This window comes from Oryzias latipes, chromosome 4, assembly GCF_002234675.1.
Source record: "Oryzias latipes chromosome 4, ASM223467v1".
Lineage (NCBI taxonomy): Eukaryota > Metazoa > Chordata > Actinopteri > Beloniformes > Adrianichthyidae > Oryzias > Oryzias latipes.
In genome coordinates, this window is record NC_019862.2 from 12,668,415 (window position 1) to 12,689,296 (window position 20,882).

The 20,882-nt window shown below is 41.6% G+C and overlaps 1 protein-coding gene and 1 long non-coding RNA gene across 2 annotated transcripts; both read right to left on the reverse strand.

Moving 5' to 3' along the window:
• Positions 1-183: 183 nt before the first annotated feature.
• Positions 184-2,962, reverse strand: LOC101162592. Its single transcript, XM_004067897.4, has 3 exons — positions 2,163-2,962; positions 1,185-1,289; positions 184-785 (listed from the first exon to the last, which is right to left on the reverse strand). The coding sequence occupies exons 1-3, from the start codon at positions 2,854-2,856 to the stop codon at positions 712-714; spliced, it is 873 nt and encodes a 290-aa protein (XP_004067945.1). The 5' UTR covers positions 2,857-2,962; the 3' UTR covers positions 184-711.
• A 6,836-nt stretch (positions 2,963-9,798) lies between these two features.
• LOC111947361 lies at positions 9,799-10,150 on the reverse strand. Its single transcript, XR_002873179.1, has 2 exons — positions 10,034-10,150; positions 9,799-9,952 (listed from the first exon to the last, which is right to left on the reverse strand). It is a non-coding gene; the product is annotated as an uncharacterized LOC111947361 (long non-coding RNA).
• Between the last annotated feature and the right edge of the window lie 10,732 nt (positions 10,151-20,882).

Here is a 20,882-nt window from a genome sequence, read left to right on the forward strand (position 1 = left end):
CTAAAATCAACACAAGAAAAAAATATCTTAGCAAAAATGAATCTAAACTTCAGACAAAAATACATTAAATGAAGATGGAATCGAATGAAATGTTGAGGTTTATCCTTAGGAGGTCTAACTTTAAATGTTCATTGGATTAATTTAGAGAGCAATATTAAAATGAAATCTTAAAACAGACAAGAGTTGTATTACATGTTTATTACAAATATTAGTAATCTCAACATTACATTGCAATACTTATCAAATGCACTAAAATGTGTAAAAAACAAACAAACTAAAATAAAAATAAAAAACCTTAATAGATTTATTTACTTTATATTCCTGTTCAGCAGGTTAGGCTCCTTTTGCTCACAGTTAGCTTGAAATACAGCAGTTTGGCAAACTTCAGGAAGCTGATGCTTCTAGCACTTACCTTCAATATTATTAAGTCAGTACTGAAACCAAACTTTATCTGTTTAAACTGACTAAATTCAGATAATTTTAAGGTCAGAAAATATCAGCTGATATTGTGCTTTTGTGTAATCAAAAGTAAACATCAGGAATCCCTAGGCAGTAGGCTTGGAAGTTTTCTGTTCACCACCCAACTTTTTAGAATCTAATTAAAGGCTACGTTAGCTTAAAAAGGTTTTTAGTTTTCACAGTGAAAACACGATTGTCCACAGTGATGGTCTGCAGCCAGTCACGTTTCCCAGGATCCGTATCAGCTGACTATCAATTCACATCAGTTTCAGCAGAAATGACATGGGTTTTCAGTGGGATTCCTTCTTCCGAGTTTTCAGTTTCACCTGAAAATGAATTGAAGTTGAACTTTAGAGAAACTACATGTTATACAATACATTAAAAAGCTTCTGACAAATTTAGATATATAATTTTGCTTTTTTGCAAAGGTTTATCTGAGCTGTGTCACTTCTAATTAAAAAAAAATTAACAAAATACAAAGAATCTGTTCTACTTCTTCAATAAATTTCTATATTATAGCATTACATGTGACCTAGATTGGACTGTATTTATTTTGAACATCCACTGTTGACCATGTTGCATTATGCCCTGCTCCAGTACTCTAACTGCAGCAAGTTAGTTATTAAAAGCAGAAAAAGTGTTAAAATAAATCAAAAGACATCAAATAGGAAAGTAAATCCTTTTGCCCGGCTCTGCAAAGTTGAACACTGCAAGGATATTTCTACCTTTCTGCTCACAGGTTGAAGATTTATTATTATTCTTTCTGCTGGATTCCCTTCTCCTGAACCAGCACGGACACAGAGGCTGGTCTCTTTTATCTGTGGTATTATCTGAAAAGCAAAAAATGAACATTCAACAAATTGGCAGATCAGTTTCAAGGACCAGAAACTTCTTTGAAATAGCAAACATTAATAGCTCATTTTGAAATTAAAGTGACATTCAATGACAAAATCAGCAAATATCTATACAATAACTTTAACTGGACATTAAAGCATTCTAAAGAAGCTGTTGGCAGATTTTGTGGTGCAACAGCCCATCTGCAGATTTTTACCATCAACCAGAGAACCAACGTGATCTTCATCACTGGAAGCCTTGTCTTAAACTGTATCTTAATGAAAAAAATAAATCTTGTCAGAAACATTGCCATTGCAGGTCCAACTTAAAACTGGTTTGAAAATGGACATGTAAATGTCCTTGTTGAAACAAACTTTAATTAAAAATGTTTTCCTTGAGAAACTTTTAAAATCTTTGGGAAAGCTGTGTAAAATAGGATTTTGATATCAGTAGTTTCTAACTGATTTTGCTGTTAATCTTTTAAATAAAAAATGATTAAAAAAATGATTTAAATTTGTAATGTCAGCTGTTATACCTTATTTGCTATTAAAAGTATCACTCTTGTTTTATTTACATTTTATTTCCAGAGTACTTTTTTTCTATTTCAAAGCCACTCTTTGTCTTTCACGGTCTAAGAACCCATTTTCCTTTAATGAATACATCTTTTGTTCAGAGGTATTTGGCTGGGAACAAAAAAAGAAAAAGAAAAAATCTGTGGCCTTGTGAGTGTCATAACCTGACCTACATGCCAGAGTGTATTATCACACATCTCTGACTAAAGATCAGCTATCATTTTAGCTATGCAGATTTTCTATGCCAATGGGTCCAACAACCAGTTTTTCCACAATATATTTTAAGTATTATTGCACCTGCTGACTGAGATGCGCAAACAACTTTGCAGGCATTTTTCTTGATGCTGACAATTTTGGCTTCGGTCTTCGGGAGGAAGCAGCCGACCCACACCGCCTCAGAAGGATGTTTGTGGAAAACTGCGCCCAGGAGACTCTCCAGGACCTGCGCGCACCTGTGCGTCTCTGCGCTCTCCTGCGTGGTGTGGACTAATCCAATCAGAGCGGGCCGGGGGATTGACGCGCCTTTTGTGCGCGCCTTTACGTCCTTTAGGATCTCTATCAAACAGCCTTCATTCGGGCCGTGGCTGATAAAAGTCTGCGTGAAGATAAACACGATGATGCGGGAGTCTATCGCCCGCTTTTTGCTGTAAATGTTCGCCCTGCTCGCTGACTTGCTCGTTGGCCGCTCCTCCTCGTGCGCTTTTGACCCTTCATCCTTGGACTTCACTCCACTACTTTTACCGGTCTCCACTTTGCAGTCCTTCTCATGTGCGTGATGGGGGCGCGGCGGCTGTTTCTTGCTAAGCACCGGGACGTTTTTGTTAAACATGTCACGGATGAACTCCTGAAAGACCAGTCCGGTGTCATCTCCGTCCGTCGCTTCGCCTTGGCGCGCTTCACCGACCAGATAAATTCTCTCTTCACCACCGATCCGAGCTATCATCTCCCTAAACTCTGTCTCTTCTTCGGGCGAACTCGTTGAATCTGCCATTTCTGCCGTTTAAATTGCAAAGGAAGCTTTTCGTAACCTACATTCATGCGACTCTTCCTGGGAACGTCGATGTGTGGCTGCAGACAGGACTCGCCGATTGGTCGATGCGTTCAGAGGGCGGGGCTAGCAGCTCAAATGGGAGGTTCCAATGGGATGAAGTCAATCTTTAATGAACAGGTAGACTTGTTTATAACAATAACAAAAAACTGTCATAAACCTGACATTAATTAGCACACCGTTAATTATCAGATCTATTCATTTATAATTTTAATTTGTGGAATGACGAAATATTGCATCGTTAGGGAGTCACTTTTTTTATTCCAATTATTTTCATGGAAAAAGTCCCAGATGTCTCTCCAGTCTTGTACAGTCCGGGTTTCTAAAAGAAATATAAAAAAAGAAGAAAATTATAAAATAGGACAAAAATGATAATTATGTTGAGTTGCTTTTTTTTTAACATCAAAGCTCCTCCACCCTTAAGTCCCTCATCACAAGTGGGCTGAGTTTTCCAGACTCTAATCCTTTAATCCACTCATGCCAGATCTGTAATTAAATGCTGAAAAAGTCTAAAATGTCATAGCGTCTGTGCTGAAATTCAGAACTTCAGCTGCAGCAGTTTTTATCAATGTTTACTGAAACATATATGATAAAGTCTAACTAGTATCAATACACTGATTTCAGACACTGATCTTTGGACCCAGGGAGCACTGATTACTTAGTGTGATACTTTCACAGTACCACAAAATCTGCACATTACGTTGCTTCATTATGGTAAAGTCTGGCACTGATTTTGATAAGTTAGAGATTTATACATGGAAAGATAATTACGATTGAGCAATAGAAGTTTTATGGTTTTGGTGATTCTGCATTGGTTTTAAAGTTTAAACCAGTGCCAAAATACTGACCTCACTGTTGAGCATGAGCTGCTGAGGAACGAGAAACTCCTTTGGACCCCAGAGAGAGACACGGAGACCCAAACGAACTAGAAAAAAAAGACATATTTATTCTTCTTGCTTTTGGACAAAAAATATTTTAAACTTTTTTACACTTGCCAAACTGCCAAGCCACAATTGAATATAATGCGTAAAAAGCTAAGAAATTGCAAACTTTTGTTAAAAAACAGTTTGACATGGGCAAATAATTGCAACAGAATCATGCATTCATTTTTGAGAGCTTCATTGACTGAATTTGCAGTTTCTCAAAAGATAAAAATATGACAGATGAAGGACACATGGGCTCCAAAACCTCTGCATATCATATCTAAGTTATCCCGCTTGACATGTTTGTTCTCATTACTGGGTCTCCCTGACATAGCCTTGAATCCCCAAAACAAATCTAATTGCAAAATGCTTCATTATGTGTCATTGAAGGTGGCCAGAGAGTGTGCATAAATCATGGAATATTCTGGAGTTTTATTAAACTCCACATATTTAAGCTTGATTTTACTTTAAAAAAAAAACTAAAAGCAACAACAAAATAATATTTTCTTAACCGTCGTTAGAAGGTGAAGTCTATTAAGTTGAGGTACTTGCAAAGAGATTAATCAGATTGCAGAACATAAACTGAAAACAAATAAGACTTTGTGTCCTGATATGCATTTTTGTAAAAAAAATTGCAGCATTAAAGTTACAGAAAATGTGAAATTAGTTTGCATGCCATTGTTCCTGGGTGTTGTGAACATGTTTCAGCACCTGTAATTTTTTTTTCTGACAACAAATCTCTGAGGGAAGAAAGATCAGAGGCAGTCAGAATCCTCAGAGAGTCCACGTGATCAGCAGAGCCCAACTCAGAGCTCCTTCTGGTTCTGTTGGCATTTTGTTCGGTCACACTGATGTTATTTGAAATCTGCAGGGAAGTATGTGTTCCTATGACAAAGAACATTAGACATTAATAAATAATTGTTGATACAATACTTAGTTTATTACCTTCATTTTCATAAAACCAGTGGCACAGCTGCAATGTAAAAATGATGTAGTGCAAACATTGCAGACCTTGTATGAGAGGTTCGTCCCCTTGATTCCTGTAAAGTGGATGTTTTTCATAGCTTGAAATAAATTCAGGTGTCACAATTCAGGTCACATTTAAATAACCTCCGCCTCACATGCTGCAGGCGGAGGTTACATCTTTCACCTAGTTTCCAAATGTGTTTGTGCACATTAACATATGTGCATTCAAACATTTGCAAATGGAATAAGATTTGCAAGTTTCTGGCAAAAGTCACAAGTGTGTAATAAAGGATCTTTGAAAAAAATATGTCTTATTTAAATTGTTTTGAGGGTTCACATCCACAGTTCTCAGAATTCCCTGATTGTGAAAGACAATTTGGCAGATTTAATCTTTGCCCTCCAAATCTTCAGGCATACTAAAAAACAATGGAGTTATTGTTTAACTAAAATTCGCACATTTTATAGTTTAGTATTTGAAGATATTTTAGAACTTCATTGATGGAGTTACTTCCATTCTGTGCAGTTTGGCTATGGTTGAATATAGCCTATAGAAAACTGTAAAATATTATGAAAACAACTAATTGTACTTCTTATTGTCCCAGTATATCATGTCAATCTCTGTTGAGTCTCATGGAAAAAAAATCACATTAAAGACTCTGAAAAACCCTCACTGTTAGTGTTTGTGACACCGCCCACAAAAACGATTGTGCCCAAAGAGCAAAATAGTTATTGAAGATACTTTCATGTGTTTCATTACTTAAAGGAATTCAAGAGTAATATGAGAGAACAACTTCTTCCTGAACAACAAATCACAGACTTGTTAAAAAAATTTAAGAAACAAAAAACAAAAAAATGCGACTTTTAATTTCTAATGTAAAATGGCATTGAATACAAAGAAAACACATTTCTATTAGTAACTATACATCTTGTAGACAAAATACATTGTTTTCCCTTCTGGTCAGACTAAACATAATCGATCATTTTAAGAGTGACTTGCTTACCAATGAATACGCTTCCAAGAAACAGAAAATTCAGACAACTCCACAAAACCCCAAAGCAAACTTTAGTCTTTGCCATAGTGAGCAGGTAAGCAAGAACTAGGGTGGTTCTGGGAAGAAAAATGACAATGCTTCTGTGTTATACACTACACAATAGGAATGAACAGAGAATGAGAGGTTTTATATTTCACACAGGTGCTGACTGTTCTCATAAAGCTCTTTATATATAGGGGAAATGTTTCACATGTTAATACTAATGCACACATTTGGAAACAATTATCGACTTAACTTCATGACCATTATGTATGTTTGAAAGAAAATATAGTTTTATTTATTTATTGTTTATCTTTTAGGTAAAATCAGAAAAATTCATTGTAGTTATGATGATAAAAGTGAAAAATAACATATCAAATAAGCACCGACAGATTTTAGCTCTCATTTCTTATAGCAGTTTGTTATTTAACAAAAGATGACATGATACAAACTGTGGTAACAAAGTCTACATAAAACAAAGAGAGCTCTGGAATTTTACCAAAGGCACCAGTACTGGACTGTCACATAAGCCTTTGTTTAGTGAAAATAAATCCTTCATATGAGCACAAAAACTCCTCAAAATGTTTCATTCTTCAGCTGAAGGGTGTAGACTTACACTGGAGGAGGTAAGAATTTGATTCCTTAGTGATTTTGTAGGTTTTCTCACTTAAAAAGACAGTCTGTCATCCTAATAGTAAATTCATTTTAACAGTGAGAGATAGAGTATCACAAAGATGATCAAGAAATTGACTTAAAAAATGTATACAAATTTATTTGCATTTCATGGAGGTAAATATTTGATCCTCAAGTAAAAATGTATCTGGTTCAAACAGACCAGTCAGACTTTTCGTCTTCTAAGAGTTTCTGGCAGGCTGTACCCTAGATTGTGGAACGCTGCCCCCCACAGGTTTCAATCAAATCGTAAGATACAGACCAGTTCGACAGAGGAAATGAATGACTGCTTGTCTAAATGATAAATCAGAAACACATGATGACAAGGCACCAGGGACCTTGCGACCACAGCTCCAAGCAGCAGTAGAGACAATGCAAGTGTAAAACATGGTCCACTCTGACTCAATGTCCCCAACCTCCCTCTGTACCTGTTTGAAGTTTTCCCGGATGTGGGAGTGCCACAGATGCCACAGAAGGCCACAGATGTTGCAAGTTTTGAGGGAGCGTGCAATTGGCATGCTGATAGCAGGAATGTCCACCAGAGCTGTTGCTAGGGAATTGAATGTCCATTTCTCCACCATAAGCCGTCTCCAAAGGCGATTTCGGGAATTCGGCAGCACATCCAACCGGCCTCACAACCGCAGACCACGTGTAACCACACCAGCCCAAGACCTCCACATCCAGCATGTCCACCTCCAAGATCGTCTGAGACCAGCCACTAGGTCAGCTGCTGAAACAATCGGTTTGCATAACCACAGAATTTCTGCACAAACTGTCAGCAACCGTCTCAGGGAAGCTCATCTTCATGCTCGTCGTCCTCATCGAGGTCTCGACCTCACTCCAGTTCATCGTCGTAACCGACATGCGATGGCGTCTGGCACATTGGAGAGGTGTTCTCTTCACGGATGAATCCCGGTTTACACTGTTCAGGGCAGATGGCAGACAGCGTGTGTGGCGTCGTGTGGGTGAGCGGTTTTCTGATGTCAATGTTGTGGATCGAGTAGCCCATGGTGGTGGTGGGGTTATGGTATGGGCGATATGTTATGGGCGAAGAACACAGGTACATTTCATTGAAGCATTTGGAATGCACAGAGATACCGTGACGAGATCCTGGGGCCCATTGTTGTGCCGTACATCCAACAACATCACCTCATGTTGCAGCATGATAATGTGCGGCCCCATGTTGCAAGGATCTGTACACAATTCTTGGAAGCTGAAAACATCCCAGTTCTTGCATGGCCAGCATACCCACCGGACATGTCACCCATTGAGCATGTTTGGGATGCTCTGGATCGGCGTATACGACAGCGTGTTCCAGTTCCTGCCAATATCCAGCAACTTCGCACAGCCATTGAAGAAGAGTGGACCAACATTCCACAGGCCACAATAGATCAACTCTATGCGAAGGAGATGTGTCACACTTCACGAGGCAAATGGTGGTCACACCAGATACTGACTGGTTGTCTGGGTCCCCTGACCCCCTCAATAAAACAAAACTGAAGGTTTCAGAGTGGCCTTTTCTTGTGGCCAGTCTAAGGCACACCTGTGCAATAATCATGCTGTCTAATCAGCATCTTGATATGGCACACCTGCGAGGTGGGATGGATTTTCTTGGCAAAGGAGAAGTGCTCACTATCACAGATTTAGACAGATTTGTGAACAATATTTCAGAGAACTGTTTATTTTGTGTATGTGGAAAATGTTTCACATCTTTGAGTTCATACCATAAAAAATGGGAGCAATAACAAAAGTGTTGCATTTATATTTTTGGTCAGCGTATAAGTCTGGGGCTCTGAACAAGAGCTCACCTGGTGGGGGTTCCATGATCATGAGAAACGTGAGACATTGGCCAAAAACAACATCGCAGCAATTAATTGTTGATCTCAAAGCACAGATTGCCACAGTCTTTAAGAAAAATATTGGTAATATTTTACAGCGCAATGGTTTAACAAGTTTCAGTGCTTGTAAAGTCCCCTTGATTAAGAAGGCCCATGTGCAGGGCTGCACGAGGTTTGCCAATGAACACTTTCATGATTTAGAGTGGTTAGGATGAGGTGCTGTGGTCAGATGAGACCAACATTAAGCTCTTTGGTATTAACTTAACCCGTCGAGTTTGGAGGAAGAGTAATGCTGCCTATGACCCTAAGAACCCCATCCTCACTGTCAAGCATGGAGATGGAAACATGCTTTAGATGTGTTTTTCTGCACAGGGCACAGGTTTACTTCATGTAACCTTGAGTGATAACCTCTTTCCCTCCAGGTGTCTTAAAATTGGTCGTGAGTGTGTTTTTTCAACAGCATAATGACCCAAAGCAATCAGCCAAGGCAACCAAAGTATGGCTTAAGAAGCATATCGTGGTCATAGAGTGGCCCAGTCTGTGTCAGGACCTCAGTTTGTTCTCATGACATTGACCTCAGTCCTGAAGCTCAGAGTTGCAGAGTGACTGCCACCAAATCTAAATGATTTAGAAGTAATTTTTAAAGAAAAGTGGACCTACTTTTCTTACTTTTACTTTTACTCTTACTTTTCTTTTCCTACTGATATTTCCAGAATCCTATTCATTCATCAATTATGAGAAGCATCTAACCTCTATGCTGCTAATAAGGGTTTTGTCTTTGGTGTTTATGTTACTAAATGCAACAGCATCTGGGGCCTGTTTCAGAAAGGAGGTTCAACCAACTCTGAGGTTAAACTTGAACTCTGAGTTGGTCAATCGAGAGAACAACTCTGAGTTTTCTGTTTCAGAGAAGCTGATCGGAGTTAGGTCAATCAATTCTGAGTGGATTGATTCGGAGTTAAGCGTGCGCACCGCGGCTATAAGAAGCCATTATCAATGGAGCGCAGATATTACAAGTCACCAAGGCAACCGTGAAAAAAAAGAGGTCTGCGTATTTTTCGCCAGCTGAACTTGACGTGCTGCTGCAGAGTTACAGTAAATATGAGCACATATTACAGAAGAAAAGCAACACCGCTGCATCTGCAAAACAGAGACAGTTAGCGTGGGAAAACATAGCTGCTCAAGTTAATGCCTAAGTTTGCATTTAAATCATTGTTATAAAATATTGGCTGTAATAACTTTTTAAATAGCATAAGGTGTGAAATAAAAATGGCGATATTTAGGTGTACTTTTGAAGTGTTATTCCTGGTGTAATTGCATGAAATGCTGCATAGTGTACAGAACCAATCTGGGGGAAAATGCATTTAACGTCGGTAATGTTTAGAGTGTCATGGTATGACTATAATTCGGAGTGACCCAGATGCTGTAACCCAGAAGGAGACTCGGACATTAAGGTGAGTTTAGAAGTTTTTATATAGGAAGGTGAGTTTTGGCTTATTTCCAACAGAGGCGCGGCGGCTGGCTGGAGGAGAGCAGTTGCAGGATTCCAGAGGTGAGACGGCGTGAAACCAGAGGACTGCGACCAGGTGAGATCCAGAGTAGATTATTCCTGAGGCAAAGACGAGAGGAGCAATAAGTAACACAGAACTTGGTAAACAGAGCAAGAACATGAGCGAGCCTGACTATGCACCGTGGGAGGTAAAACGAACTGGCACCGACTGAAGATCCAGGAGATCCTTAAGAAGGCAGCGGTGATGAGGTAAGTGGTGGCAGCTGGTCGCGTCCAGAACAGAGCAGACGGGGGAGGGGGAGAGTAGCTGGCAGAGGCACCATGTCAGTACCCCCCCCTCAACGACCGCCACCAGGCGGTCCAAGACGACGGTCAGGATGGGCGCGGTAAAAGTCGTCGATGAGGGTATGGTCCAGAATGAGGGAACGGGAGATCCATGAACGTTCCTCCGGACCATACCCTTCCCAGTCCACCAAGAAAAGCACCCCCCGCCCACGTCGCCGGACATCCAAAATCCTACTGACCGTAAAGGCCGGGGCGCCGTCGATGGTACGGGCGGGCGGCGGGGAAGTGGACGGCGGGCAAAGCGGACTCTCAGTGACTGGCTTGATTTGAGAAACGTGGAATGTGGGATTGATCTTGAGGGCAGCAGGAAGACGAAGCTTGACGCAGACAGGATTGATGACACGGTCAATGATGTAGGGTCCAATGAACTTAGGAGCCAGTTTCCGGGACGAGGCCTGTAGAGGAATGTTACGAGCAGACAACCAAACCTTCTGTCCAGACTGATAAGTGGGACTCACCACCCTATGACGGTTGGCTATCTGACAGTTGCTCTCCTTGGTGCGGAGGAGAGCCGCCCTGGTCTGCACCCAGATGTCACGACACCGCTCGAGGTGGAGCTGGACCGAGGGCACTGCCAGATCCAATTCCTGGGAAGGAAACAAAGGGGGTGAGTAGCCCAAGGAGGCCTCAAAAGGTGATATCCCGGTGGCAGTGGATGAATGAGAATTGTGGGCATACTCCACCCACACCAGGTATTTGGACCAGTCCTCCTGATTCTGGGCCACCAGACATCTGAGAGCCGCCTCCAGTTCCTGGTTTGCCCGTTCGGCCTGTCCATTGGCTTGAGGGTGGTACCCGGAGGTAAGGCTGACAGTGGCTCCGAGGGCGGAGCAGAAAGCCTTCCACACTTGGGAAGTGAATTGCGGTCCACGGTCGGACACGATGTCGCTGAGAACCCCATGATGACGGAAAACGTGGTGGACTAGGGCATCGGCAGTTTCCATGGCAGAGGGCAACTGTGGCAGGGGAATGAATTGAGCGGCTTTAGAAAAACGATCAATGACTGTGAGAATTACCGTATGGCCTTGTGATGGCGGAAGCCCCGTAATGAAATCCACCGCAATATGTGACCAGGGACGGCTTGGCGTGGATAGGGGCAGTAGATGTCCAGAGGGAGGCCTGTTGGAGGACTTAGAACGGGCGCAGGTACTGCAGGCAGAGATGTACTCCCTGACGTCCCGCTCCAGAGTGGGCCAGAAAAAGCGTCGCTTTAAGAGGCGGATGGTCCTGTAGACTCCCCCGTGGCAGGCAATGCGGGACGTGTGTCCCCAGGCTATGACCTCAGACCTGAGGGAATCAGGGACATACAGAGTGCCAGTGGGACAAGATGTTCCGGCGGGGATCTCACCTTGAGCTTGCTGGACTTTGCTCTCGATCTCCCAGGTGAGTCTACCAACGAAACAGGACTTAGGAAGGATGTAACAGTCAGAGTTGGAATCAGTGGTGGAATATTTACGAGACAAGGCGTCAGGCTTAACATTACGGCTGCCGGGACGGTAAGAGATAGTAAAGTGGAAGCGGTCGAAAAACAAACACCACCGGGCCTGGCGGGAGTTTAAGCGTTTAGCGGAGCGGAGATAGGCAAGATTCTTATGGTCTGTCCACACTATGAATGGTTGTTCTGCTCCCTCCAGCCAGTGGCGCCATTCTTCCAAGGCCAACTTAATAGCCAGTAACTCCCGGTTGCCCACATCATAGTTTTGCTCGGCCGGGCTTAGTTTGCGGGAAAAGAAAGCGCACGGTTTGAGCTTTCCAGAGCTGTCGTCCCGTTGCGACAGAACCGCCCCCACACCGGAATCAGAGGCGTCCACCTCCACGATAAATTGCTTGGTGACGTCTGGTTGGATCAGGATGGGGGCTGAAACGAAAAGCCTTTTTAGTTTCTGGAATGCAGAATCGGCAGCAGGGTTCCAAGCGTAGGGTTTATTAATGGAGGTGAGTTGAGTGAGAGGCGCCGCTATGCTGCTGTAGTTCCGGATAAAGCGGCGGTAAAAATTTGCAAAACCCAAAAACTGTTGAAGCTTCTTTCGAGTCTGCGGTACTTCCCACTGAACGACGGCCTCAATTTTAGCAGGGTCCGGGCGTATGTTGCCAGCTTCAATTATGTATCCCAAGAAGGGGATGGTGGATACATGAAAATCACATTTTTCGGCTTTAACGTATAACTGGTTGACCAATAATCTTTCAAGGACGAGGCGAACATGGTGTTCATGCTGGATGGAATTTGCGGAGTAAATGAGGATGTCGTCCAAATAAACAAAAACGAATCTGTTAAGGAAATCCCGCAGGACGTCATTTACAAGGCGTTGGAACACTGCAGGGGCGTTGGTGAGGCCGAACGGCATAACAAGATATTCATAATGGCCTAGTGGGGTGTTGAACGCGGTTTTCCATTCATCCCCTTCACGAATGCGCACAAGGTGATATGCATTGCGGAGATCGAGTTTGGTAAAAATCTTGGCCTGTTGGACAGAGTCGAATACAGAATCAATTAAAGGGAGAGAATATTTATCCTTGACCGTTATTTGATTTAACTCGCGGAAATCAATGCATGGACGTAGCGTCTTGTCTTTCTTCTCTACAAAGAAAAAACCTGCGCCGACAGGAGAGGACGAGGGGCGAATGTGACCTTGAGACAGAGCTTCTTGAATGTAGTTCTCCATGGCGACCTTTTCAGGTCCAGAGAGATTATATAATTTCCCCTTGGGGAGAGGAGCACCGTTTAACAGTTCAATGGAGCAGTCGTAAGGTCGGTGCGGTGGAAGTGAACTATCCTTAGCTTTACTGAAAACAGTACGAAGATCGTGATAACAGACTGGAACCTTAGACAGGTCAATTTCTTTATCTTGAGCAGAATCAGGAGCGTTGGGAATGGGCAAGGCGGAATGGAGACAATTAGCCAAACAGTAGGTGCTCCAGTTAGCGATACGGGGCGAACTCCACTCTATGCACGGGTTGTGAATCTGGAGCCAGGAAAACCCCAGGATTATCGGGGTCTGTTGACAATGAGTAATGAAAAACTGATGGTACTCCCGGTGATTTCCATTGGTGAAAAGGAGAACTGGGCTGGTGCGTTTAGTGATGCGAGTAAGTTGTTTGCCTCCTAGGCCGGCAGCCTTAACAGGATTAGCGAGAGTTTCAACAGGAAGAGAGAGTTCCTGAACGAGACGTTGGTCAATAAGACTATGTTCTGCTCCTGAGTCTATGAGAGCCTTGACTTCGAAGACTTTATTTCTGTGACTGATCTTGACAGGAACAAATAAAAACTTGGAATTGTGGATGAGTTCCGAAACTTTCCCCCGTGGCCTGTCATCTACTAGCGGGGGGTTTAAACGTGCGCGGCATTCGGAAACCATATGACCGGCTTGGCCACAATAGAAACATAAGCCCTCGACGAGCCGTTTTAAACGTTCTTCGGGGTTTAACTTAGAATGACCGATCTGTATGGGTTCCTCAGAAACATTGGCAGGAGTTTCATGATTTGAAGGTTGAATCACATACACAGGAGGAGATGGAATAACCGGAGGAAGCGGAGGCTTACGTCTTTGTTCTGCAAGACGTTCTCGTAGTCGGACGTCAGACCTTAGGGCAGCGGTAACGAGATCTTCAAATGAGTCCGCCTCTGGCTGTGAACATAAGTGATCCTTGACACGTTCGTTTAGTGACTGATAGAAAACTCCTTTAAGAGCAGGATTTGGCCAACCCGTTTCGACCGCTAAAATGCGGAAATCTATCAGATGATCGCTTACCGGGCGGTTACCTTGTTGGAGACTTAGTAACCGTCGGACTGCTTCTTCCTGCTTTCGAGGCTGATCGAAGACTAGTCGGAACTCCGCTATGAACCGGTCGTACGGAAGATGAGTGATGGGATGAGAGGCCAGAAAGGCTTGGGCCCATTGTAGTGCCTTGCTGCGGAGAGAGTTTACAGTCAGTGAAATTCTGCTATGATCCGCTTGGTAGTACCTGGGAGCCTGTTGGAAAATGAGTTGGCACTGAAGTAGGAACCCTCCACAGGTTTCAACATCGCCGTAAAAAGGTTCCGGCTGGAGACGGACATTTTCCGGGATATCGGCGGAAGTGATGTTGACGGGAACTTGAGCAGCGGCTGCGGGATTAGCATGTTGGCTATAAGCAGCACTGAGTATTTGCGTGATGCTGTCGAGGCGACGAAAAAGATCCCACTGGGCCGAGGACATGAGAGTGATGGCCTCCGCTTGACGTGTAAGAAGATTTCCTTGTATGGATAAGGTGTGTTGGAGCCCTTCAGGGTCAGCTGGGTCAGGAGTTTGGCCAGTTCGTTCTGTCATGGTATGACTATAATTCGGAGTGACCCAGATGCTGTAACCCAGAAGGAGACTCGGACATTAAGGTGAGTTTAGAAGTTTTTATATAGGAAGGTGAGTTTTGGCTTATTTCCAACAGAGGCGCGGCGGCTGGCTGGAGGAGAGCAGTTGCAGGATTCCAGAGGTGAGACGGCGTGAAACCAGAGGACTGCGACCAGGTGAGATCCAGAGTAGATTATTCCTGAGGCAAAGACGAGAGGAGCAATAAGTAACACAGAACTTGGTAAACAGAGCAAGAACATGAGCGAGCCTGACTATGCACCGTGGGAGGTAAAACGAACTGGCACCGACTGAAGATCCAGGAGATCCTTAAGAAGGCAGCGGTGATGAGGTAAGTGGTGGCAGCTGGTCGCGTCCAGAACAGAGCAGACGGGGGAGGGGGAGAGTAGCTGGCAGAGGCACCATGTCATAGAGGACTTTTTTGTTAACCTTCCCCTCTTGCAAACGTTGATCAGTTTAATATTAATACATGCAATTGTTTTTTTAAAAGTGAACTTATGTCTACCCTTGTATTGATCAAGTAGTATAGGTTTATATGGGATTAAGAAAGTAGTTCTAGCAAATTGTGTTTCCAAAAAGTAATTGTTTCATTAATCTAATTCAATGTCCCTGATTTCATTTTCATGTAGATGCAATCCTGCAGGAATTAAAAGAACATGGCAGCAGCTAAAAATGAAGTATAAAAACATAATTCAATCAGGTCAAATTTGAGCATGTCATGGATGTAGGCTTTGTTGACAATATTTGACATATGAAACATCTACATAGCAATACATATCTAATGTTGTTTTCATTGTATATATGTAATGGACTGCAACGAAAAACGGTAACGCTCAAACAAAAACGTATGGGGAAATGACAAAAAGTCGAGGCTAGGTCTCAAAATCCTCGCACGACGTAAATGTAATTCTCTACGAATTAATGCAGCCTCCTCGTCTACTGGGTCTTTCAAAAAAGGACAAGCCATTCTTGTCACTTGTCTCTGTGTGACGGAAATGTGGGCAATGAAGGTTAAAGCGAAAAATACCGCTTCATCTTTTAAAAGGGGAGGGGACCGGCAGAAACCTTGAGTTTAGAGAATAAAACCTGCTCCCGACCAGGTTAGGTTCACAGCGTAAGTAACCATGGACACTGACTCTGAGTATAAGTTACCTCTCTTTCAGAAACGGGTTTGACTTACTCTGCTTTCTCTGGTTTAACAAACCTCCCATTCTGAAACGGAAAACCCAGGGTTTCCCTGATTTCAGGCTTAACGCACTCAGAGTTTACACTTAACCTCCTTTCTGAAACAGGCCCCTGGAGGAGTCTTGAAGTTTTCCGCCCTGTAGAATCAACAAAGTTTTTATTTAAGTTACATGTTGAGTTGTTGAAAGCATTTAAGTCGAATACCTGTAGCATGGGAGAAGTAAACCATTTCTTTTGGTGATATTTCTCAGATTGAGACATCAACTAAATGAGAGTAACTGTTGTGCCATCCTAGGCACTTTAACATTGGGAGTTGGGTCATCTAGACCCCACAAGACAGTGCTCTGAACCTTTTTTCTTCAATGATTTGTGAACCTCACTGGTGTCCATGGATTACATGAAATCTTTCCACTTTTATCCACCTTTGTCATGGTAGGGAGAACATGTCAATGTAAGGGTGGGGTCATCTAAGATAGCACAAGGGTTAAAAATATGAAAGTATTTCAACCACATGTTCATCCCCCCATATGTAAATCTGTTTTTCTCTAACACCAAAATGCGTAAGTATTTTTGCGTGTTTAGCTCTAAAGGTAGGGCTATTTCTGTATTGGGAGGAATCTAGTAAATAAGTCTGGATCAGTGAGAGCATGTTATTAAAGTTCTAAGACACAACAAACGGTATTTGAAATCTTCAAATAGAAATAATCATAATTATATCAGCTGGAAATTTTCTACCAGAAGCACTTAAAGAACCACTCCAAAAGACTTAGTGTTTTTGGTGTTTTTACCACGTGTTCTTGTGGCATTTTTCTCATAATGGAAGACATATATAAAGAAATTTACATTAAAACTGTGTTTCTGAGTATATCTTTATTCAAATTGTGAATAAGGAGCAGATGAAAAAATACAATTTGAGAAAGCTTGTAGCTGTGATGTAGAAAACTACAATCGCATGATAATCAAATGGTAAAATCATAATTAAAAGACCACAAAGAGCAAAAACAAAAAGGCATTAAAACACAAAACACGACTGAAGGAGTTGTTGCCAACAATGCACTTCAAATGTAAGGCTTTTTGATTTCATCTTAGTATTTTCAAATGTGGATTCTTAATTTGTGCCATAATCTTATAAAACTGTAAAAACTGAAGAAAAAATAATCATAAACTTTGGAAAAATTAAAATGATAAAAGAAAGATGTGCATTTATGCCTAATAGTTTATTATGTCCAAGTAGTTGTAATAGATTTTTGGCTTTAACCCTTGTGCTATCCTAGGAACTTTAACATTGGGAGTTGGGTCATCTAGACCCACTAGACAGTGCGCGGAACCTTTTTCCTTCAATGATTTGTGAACCTCACTGGTGTCCATGGATTACATGAAATCTTTTTACCTTTATCCACCTTTGTCATGGTAGGGAGAACACGTGAATGTAAGGGTGGGGTCATCTAAGATAGCACAAGGGTTAAAGTCAATGTTAAATTTACTGGAACCCTCAGGCAAGGTTTCCAGTGTGGCAAGATAATATTGAAAAAGGTTAAATCATCTCAGCCAGAGCTTTGAAGATCATAAATATCAGTTTAGTATGCTGTCCACATGAGGGCGCTCTCAATTTTCAAATCTTTGTGGTCGCAATCAAGTTTTTTCTCATCACTCACTGTTGCTTGATAACCTTCAAATACCCATCATATCTAGCTCCCCACTGCTCCCACACAAAAACCCTTCATTATCAAACACTTTGTCCACCAATGTTCCCATTCATGTGCAAACTGTATTAAGACAAAAGGTTTTTTGGGGAAAAGTGCAATTGCAAGAAACAAAGATTCCAGTCCAAAAAAAACAAGCATTGTCCACGTATGTCATGATCTCATTAGAGTTTTGTGCTGAATAATGAATCAAAAACCAGAACCAGAAACAGCCCTGTTAAAAGAGCAATGCCTTTAAGGCATGAAAGTAATGTCAAAGCACATTCCCAATGGTGTGGAGAAGGCCAAAAAATTGCTAAAGAGATATTTGAAGTTCATAAATGACCGGGAAAAGCTGCAAAGGAAAATATAACTGGCAGTGTGTTCACATTCAAAAGGAAAATTAATTTTGTCCACCGCCATCCATCTTTTAGTGCATTTTCAGGACGGGTTACTGAATTAAATTAAAGGTAAAGGTCAAAATACAAGATCTTATGAGCGACTGAAATAAGGAAAACTTTCATTCAGAATTGGAAAAAAGTGACCTCATGGGACTAGAAATAAATTTATTTTTTTTATTGATTATTTGATTTTGGTGAAATAAAAAAAGTAAAGTTTTTTATAAACTCACTTTGTTAGGTTTGTCTGCCTTAACATTATCTGCTGAAACGATGTTCGATATGAACTTGTCATGGTGCCTCTGGCAGCTCTCCTCCCCCTCCCCTCTCTGCTCTGCTCCTGAGGACTCCCAGCGGTTTCCACTCAACTCATCTACCTGCAGCCTTCATAAGGAGATCCAGATCCAGCTTTCATCGCCAGTTGTTTCTCTTCCTACCCCTTGGTTTCAGGAAACAAACCCACTACGAGTGTAAACCTGGGAATTGCCTCTAGAATTTTCGGACCTCCTTGATCACGCCATGATTCCTGTTCATGCCAAACCTCCAGCACAGCCTTTGCAGTAATACCTTCAAGCCAGGGTTCCTGTTTCTCATTCTGCTACTCACCTGCCGCCATCAGCCGTCATCCTCGCCTACGGATCCACGTCCTGCAAAAATAAATCGCCTACCTTACGCTCTCCTGTTTTCCTTCCGGGTTCCAGCGTCTGGGTCTGTCTCGGTTCTTGCAAATCATGACAGAACTAATACTATAGAAGAATATTTATCATAAACACTTTGGTTTGGATCTTAGTTTCTAAACATATTTATACTTTAGTGCAAATGGTTTGGGGAAAAATGAATGAAAACCAAATTCCGAACACAAACAAAACAAGAAAAATGCAGACTGGAAACACAAAGCAAATGTTTAAAATCAAACATTTTTGACATCTAAAGAAGCTCTTCAAAACAGATCGTGTATAGTCTGGGTGCTATCAAAGCAAAACGTCTGCATATGTAATACTTAACAGGCACAAACTTTTTTGTAAAGACATAAAAAAATAACAAAGCTGCAGGATTTTCCTCCCTGTGCACATAGGTATGGTCATTAGCAGCCCTTTATGTCAGTCTGGTGTCTAAGGCTTTATTGAAACATTCCTCAATTTTTGCTTTAGTGAGGGTTGATTAAAATAAAGATCAATTAAAAGTATTAAAAGTTTTCGTCATGCTATTAAGAAATGTTACTCTTAAGTGACACTTATGTGTAAAACAAATCAAACCTTCATGATAATCTCTAAGGATAAACATACCTGTTAAAAAACTTTAATGGCAAAACAAATAATAAAAAAATAAACTACTGCCCACTAGATGGTAGTACTTCCTTCTCCAGAGCAACACACATTCACATAATTGTTGATGTTATCACCATACATTATCAGAGGATACATCACCAAATCCACAACCCACTCTACTGTTTGATACATGTCTGTCAAAAATACTGACTTCTGAAATAATTTAGGTTAACCCTTGTGCTGTCTTAGATGACACCACCCTTACATTGACGTGTTCTCCTTACCATGACAAAGGTGGATAAAGATTTCATGTAATCCATGGAAACCAGTGCAGATCACAAATCATTGAAGAAAAAAGGTTCAGCGCACTGTCTAGTGGGGTCTAGATGACCCAACTCCCAATGTCAAAGTGCCTAGGACAGCACAAGGGTTAATAAAGATCTATCGTAAAGATATGAAGCACTCTTTCTGAGGAATCGCTGTATAGTTGTGGTATTCTGACGGTCACATGACGCCTACCACAGCTTCATCTGCCATGGATTTGAGAAATGCTTTATCTGGTTAAGAAGGCTGATTTGTACATTGATCATCTGACAGGATTTTAAACCACACAGACGTCACAAATTTTCCTTCAAAAGACATTCCTGAAGTTTATGCTCTTCATTGGGTGTCGATGACAAAACGGGGGGCTGAAAGGGAGGCTGCCCGCTCTGTTTGAGGCCTGTTTCAGCTTAAGCACAAAACAAGTGTGATGAGTGACATAAGCTTGTCCACATGCTTTAGAACCCACAGTCCAAACAAGGAGGGTTTGAATGAAAAGAACTACATCCTTTACCTTTACTTCCTCATAAAATTTTTGTGTTCTCAAGACAAAAAAAAAGAAGGTCCAGGTGCTCTCCTGTGTCTCTTCTGCTTAAACTTTCTCCATCCCCTGTAAGAATCTTTTCCAGCCCAGTGGATCCGGACACTCGTCCAGGAGAAACAAGTGATTGGGGGTGGGTGAGAGGGCACAGATGGTTACATCTAGAATACGTCAGACACAAATCCACAATGCGTGAAAGGTCAGGGGTCCCCAGAGACGACAAGCTCCACAAACCTGAGTGAAGGATGACTTGAGGTTTCTAAAGGTTTTGGAACAGCTTTTTAAGGCCCCCTGTGCTAAACTTCAGAAGATCTGTTAAGACGTGGAACATGAGAAACTTCAAAAGGATGTCAGGAGGATAAAAAATTAGTTTTCTGATGCACTCTTTAGAAGACTTTCAAGATAAAAATTTGGAAAAAACATTTCACACACTTCACTATAGTTTAATTATCATGATAAGAACTAAATAACTTTGCTGAACGACTTGAGAAATTTCATAAAACCTTCTCACGATTTTTTGATTGAACTCCACTTAAGGAGCAGCTCAAGTAAGTCAAAGCAGTTGATGCTTCCATTCTCCAATTTGACGTCTTCTATCCTTAATTTTTTTCCTGCTGCATGGTAGACAAAGCTTTTTTTTTTCAGAGTTTCTGAAAGACACATTCTTTCAGATTTTTATTATGATTCAGGGACCAAGAATTAAAAGTAAAACTTTTAATAACCATCAGATTGAGCTGAATTGAAGATCCAAGTACATGAAAACAGAAAGAGGACGTTCTGGCCTTGTCTGCCGCCTTAAGATTCATAAAGTACAAAAGTCAGAGAACCTTCAGCGACGCGGTGAAGTTTTATGATGCAAATCTCTGTGATGAAAAAGGCTTTCCAGCTTTTGGAGTCCTTGGTTGCACTAATTGAATTATCTCTTTTGTTGGCTCCAGGCATCGAG

Coding starts and splice junctions, on each gene's coding strand:
- LOC101162592 (XM_004067897.4), bottom strand. CDS start 2,856: ATGGCAGATTCAACGAGTTCGCCCGAAGAAGAGACAGAGTTTAGGGAG. Junction 1,290..2,162: donor TTGCGCATCTCAGTCAGCAG/GTGCAATAATAC, acceptor TTTGCTTTTCAG/ATAATACCACAGATAAAAGA. Junction 786..1,184: donor TTCAACCTGTGAGCAGAAAG/GTAGAAATATCC, acceptor ATTCATTTTCAG/GTGAAACTGAAAACTCGGAA.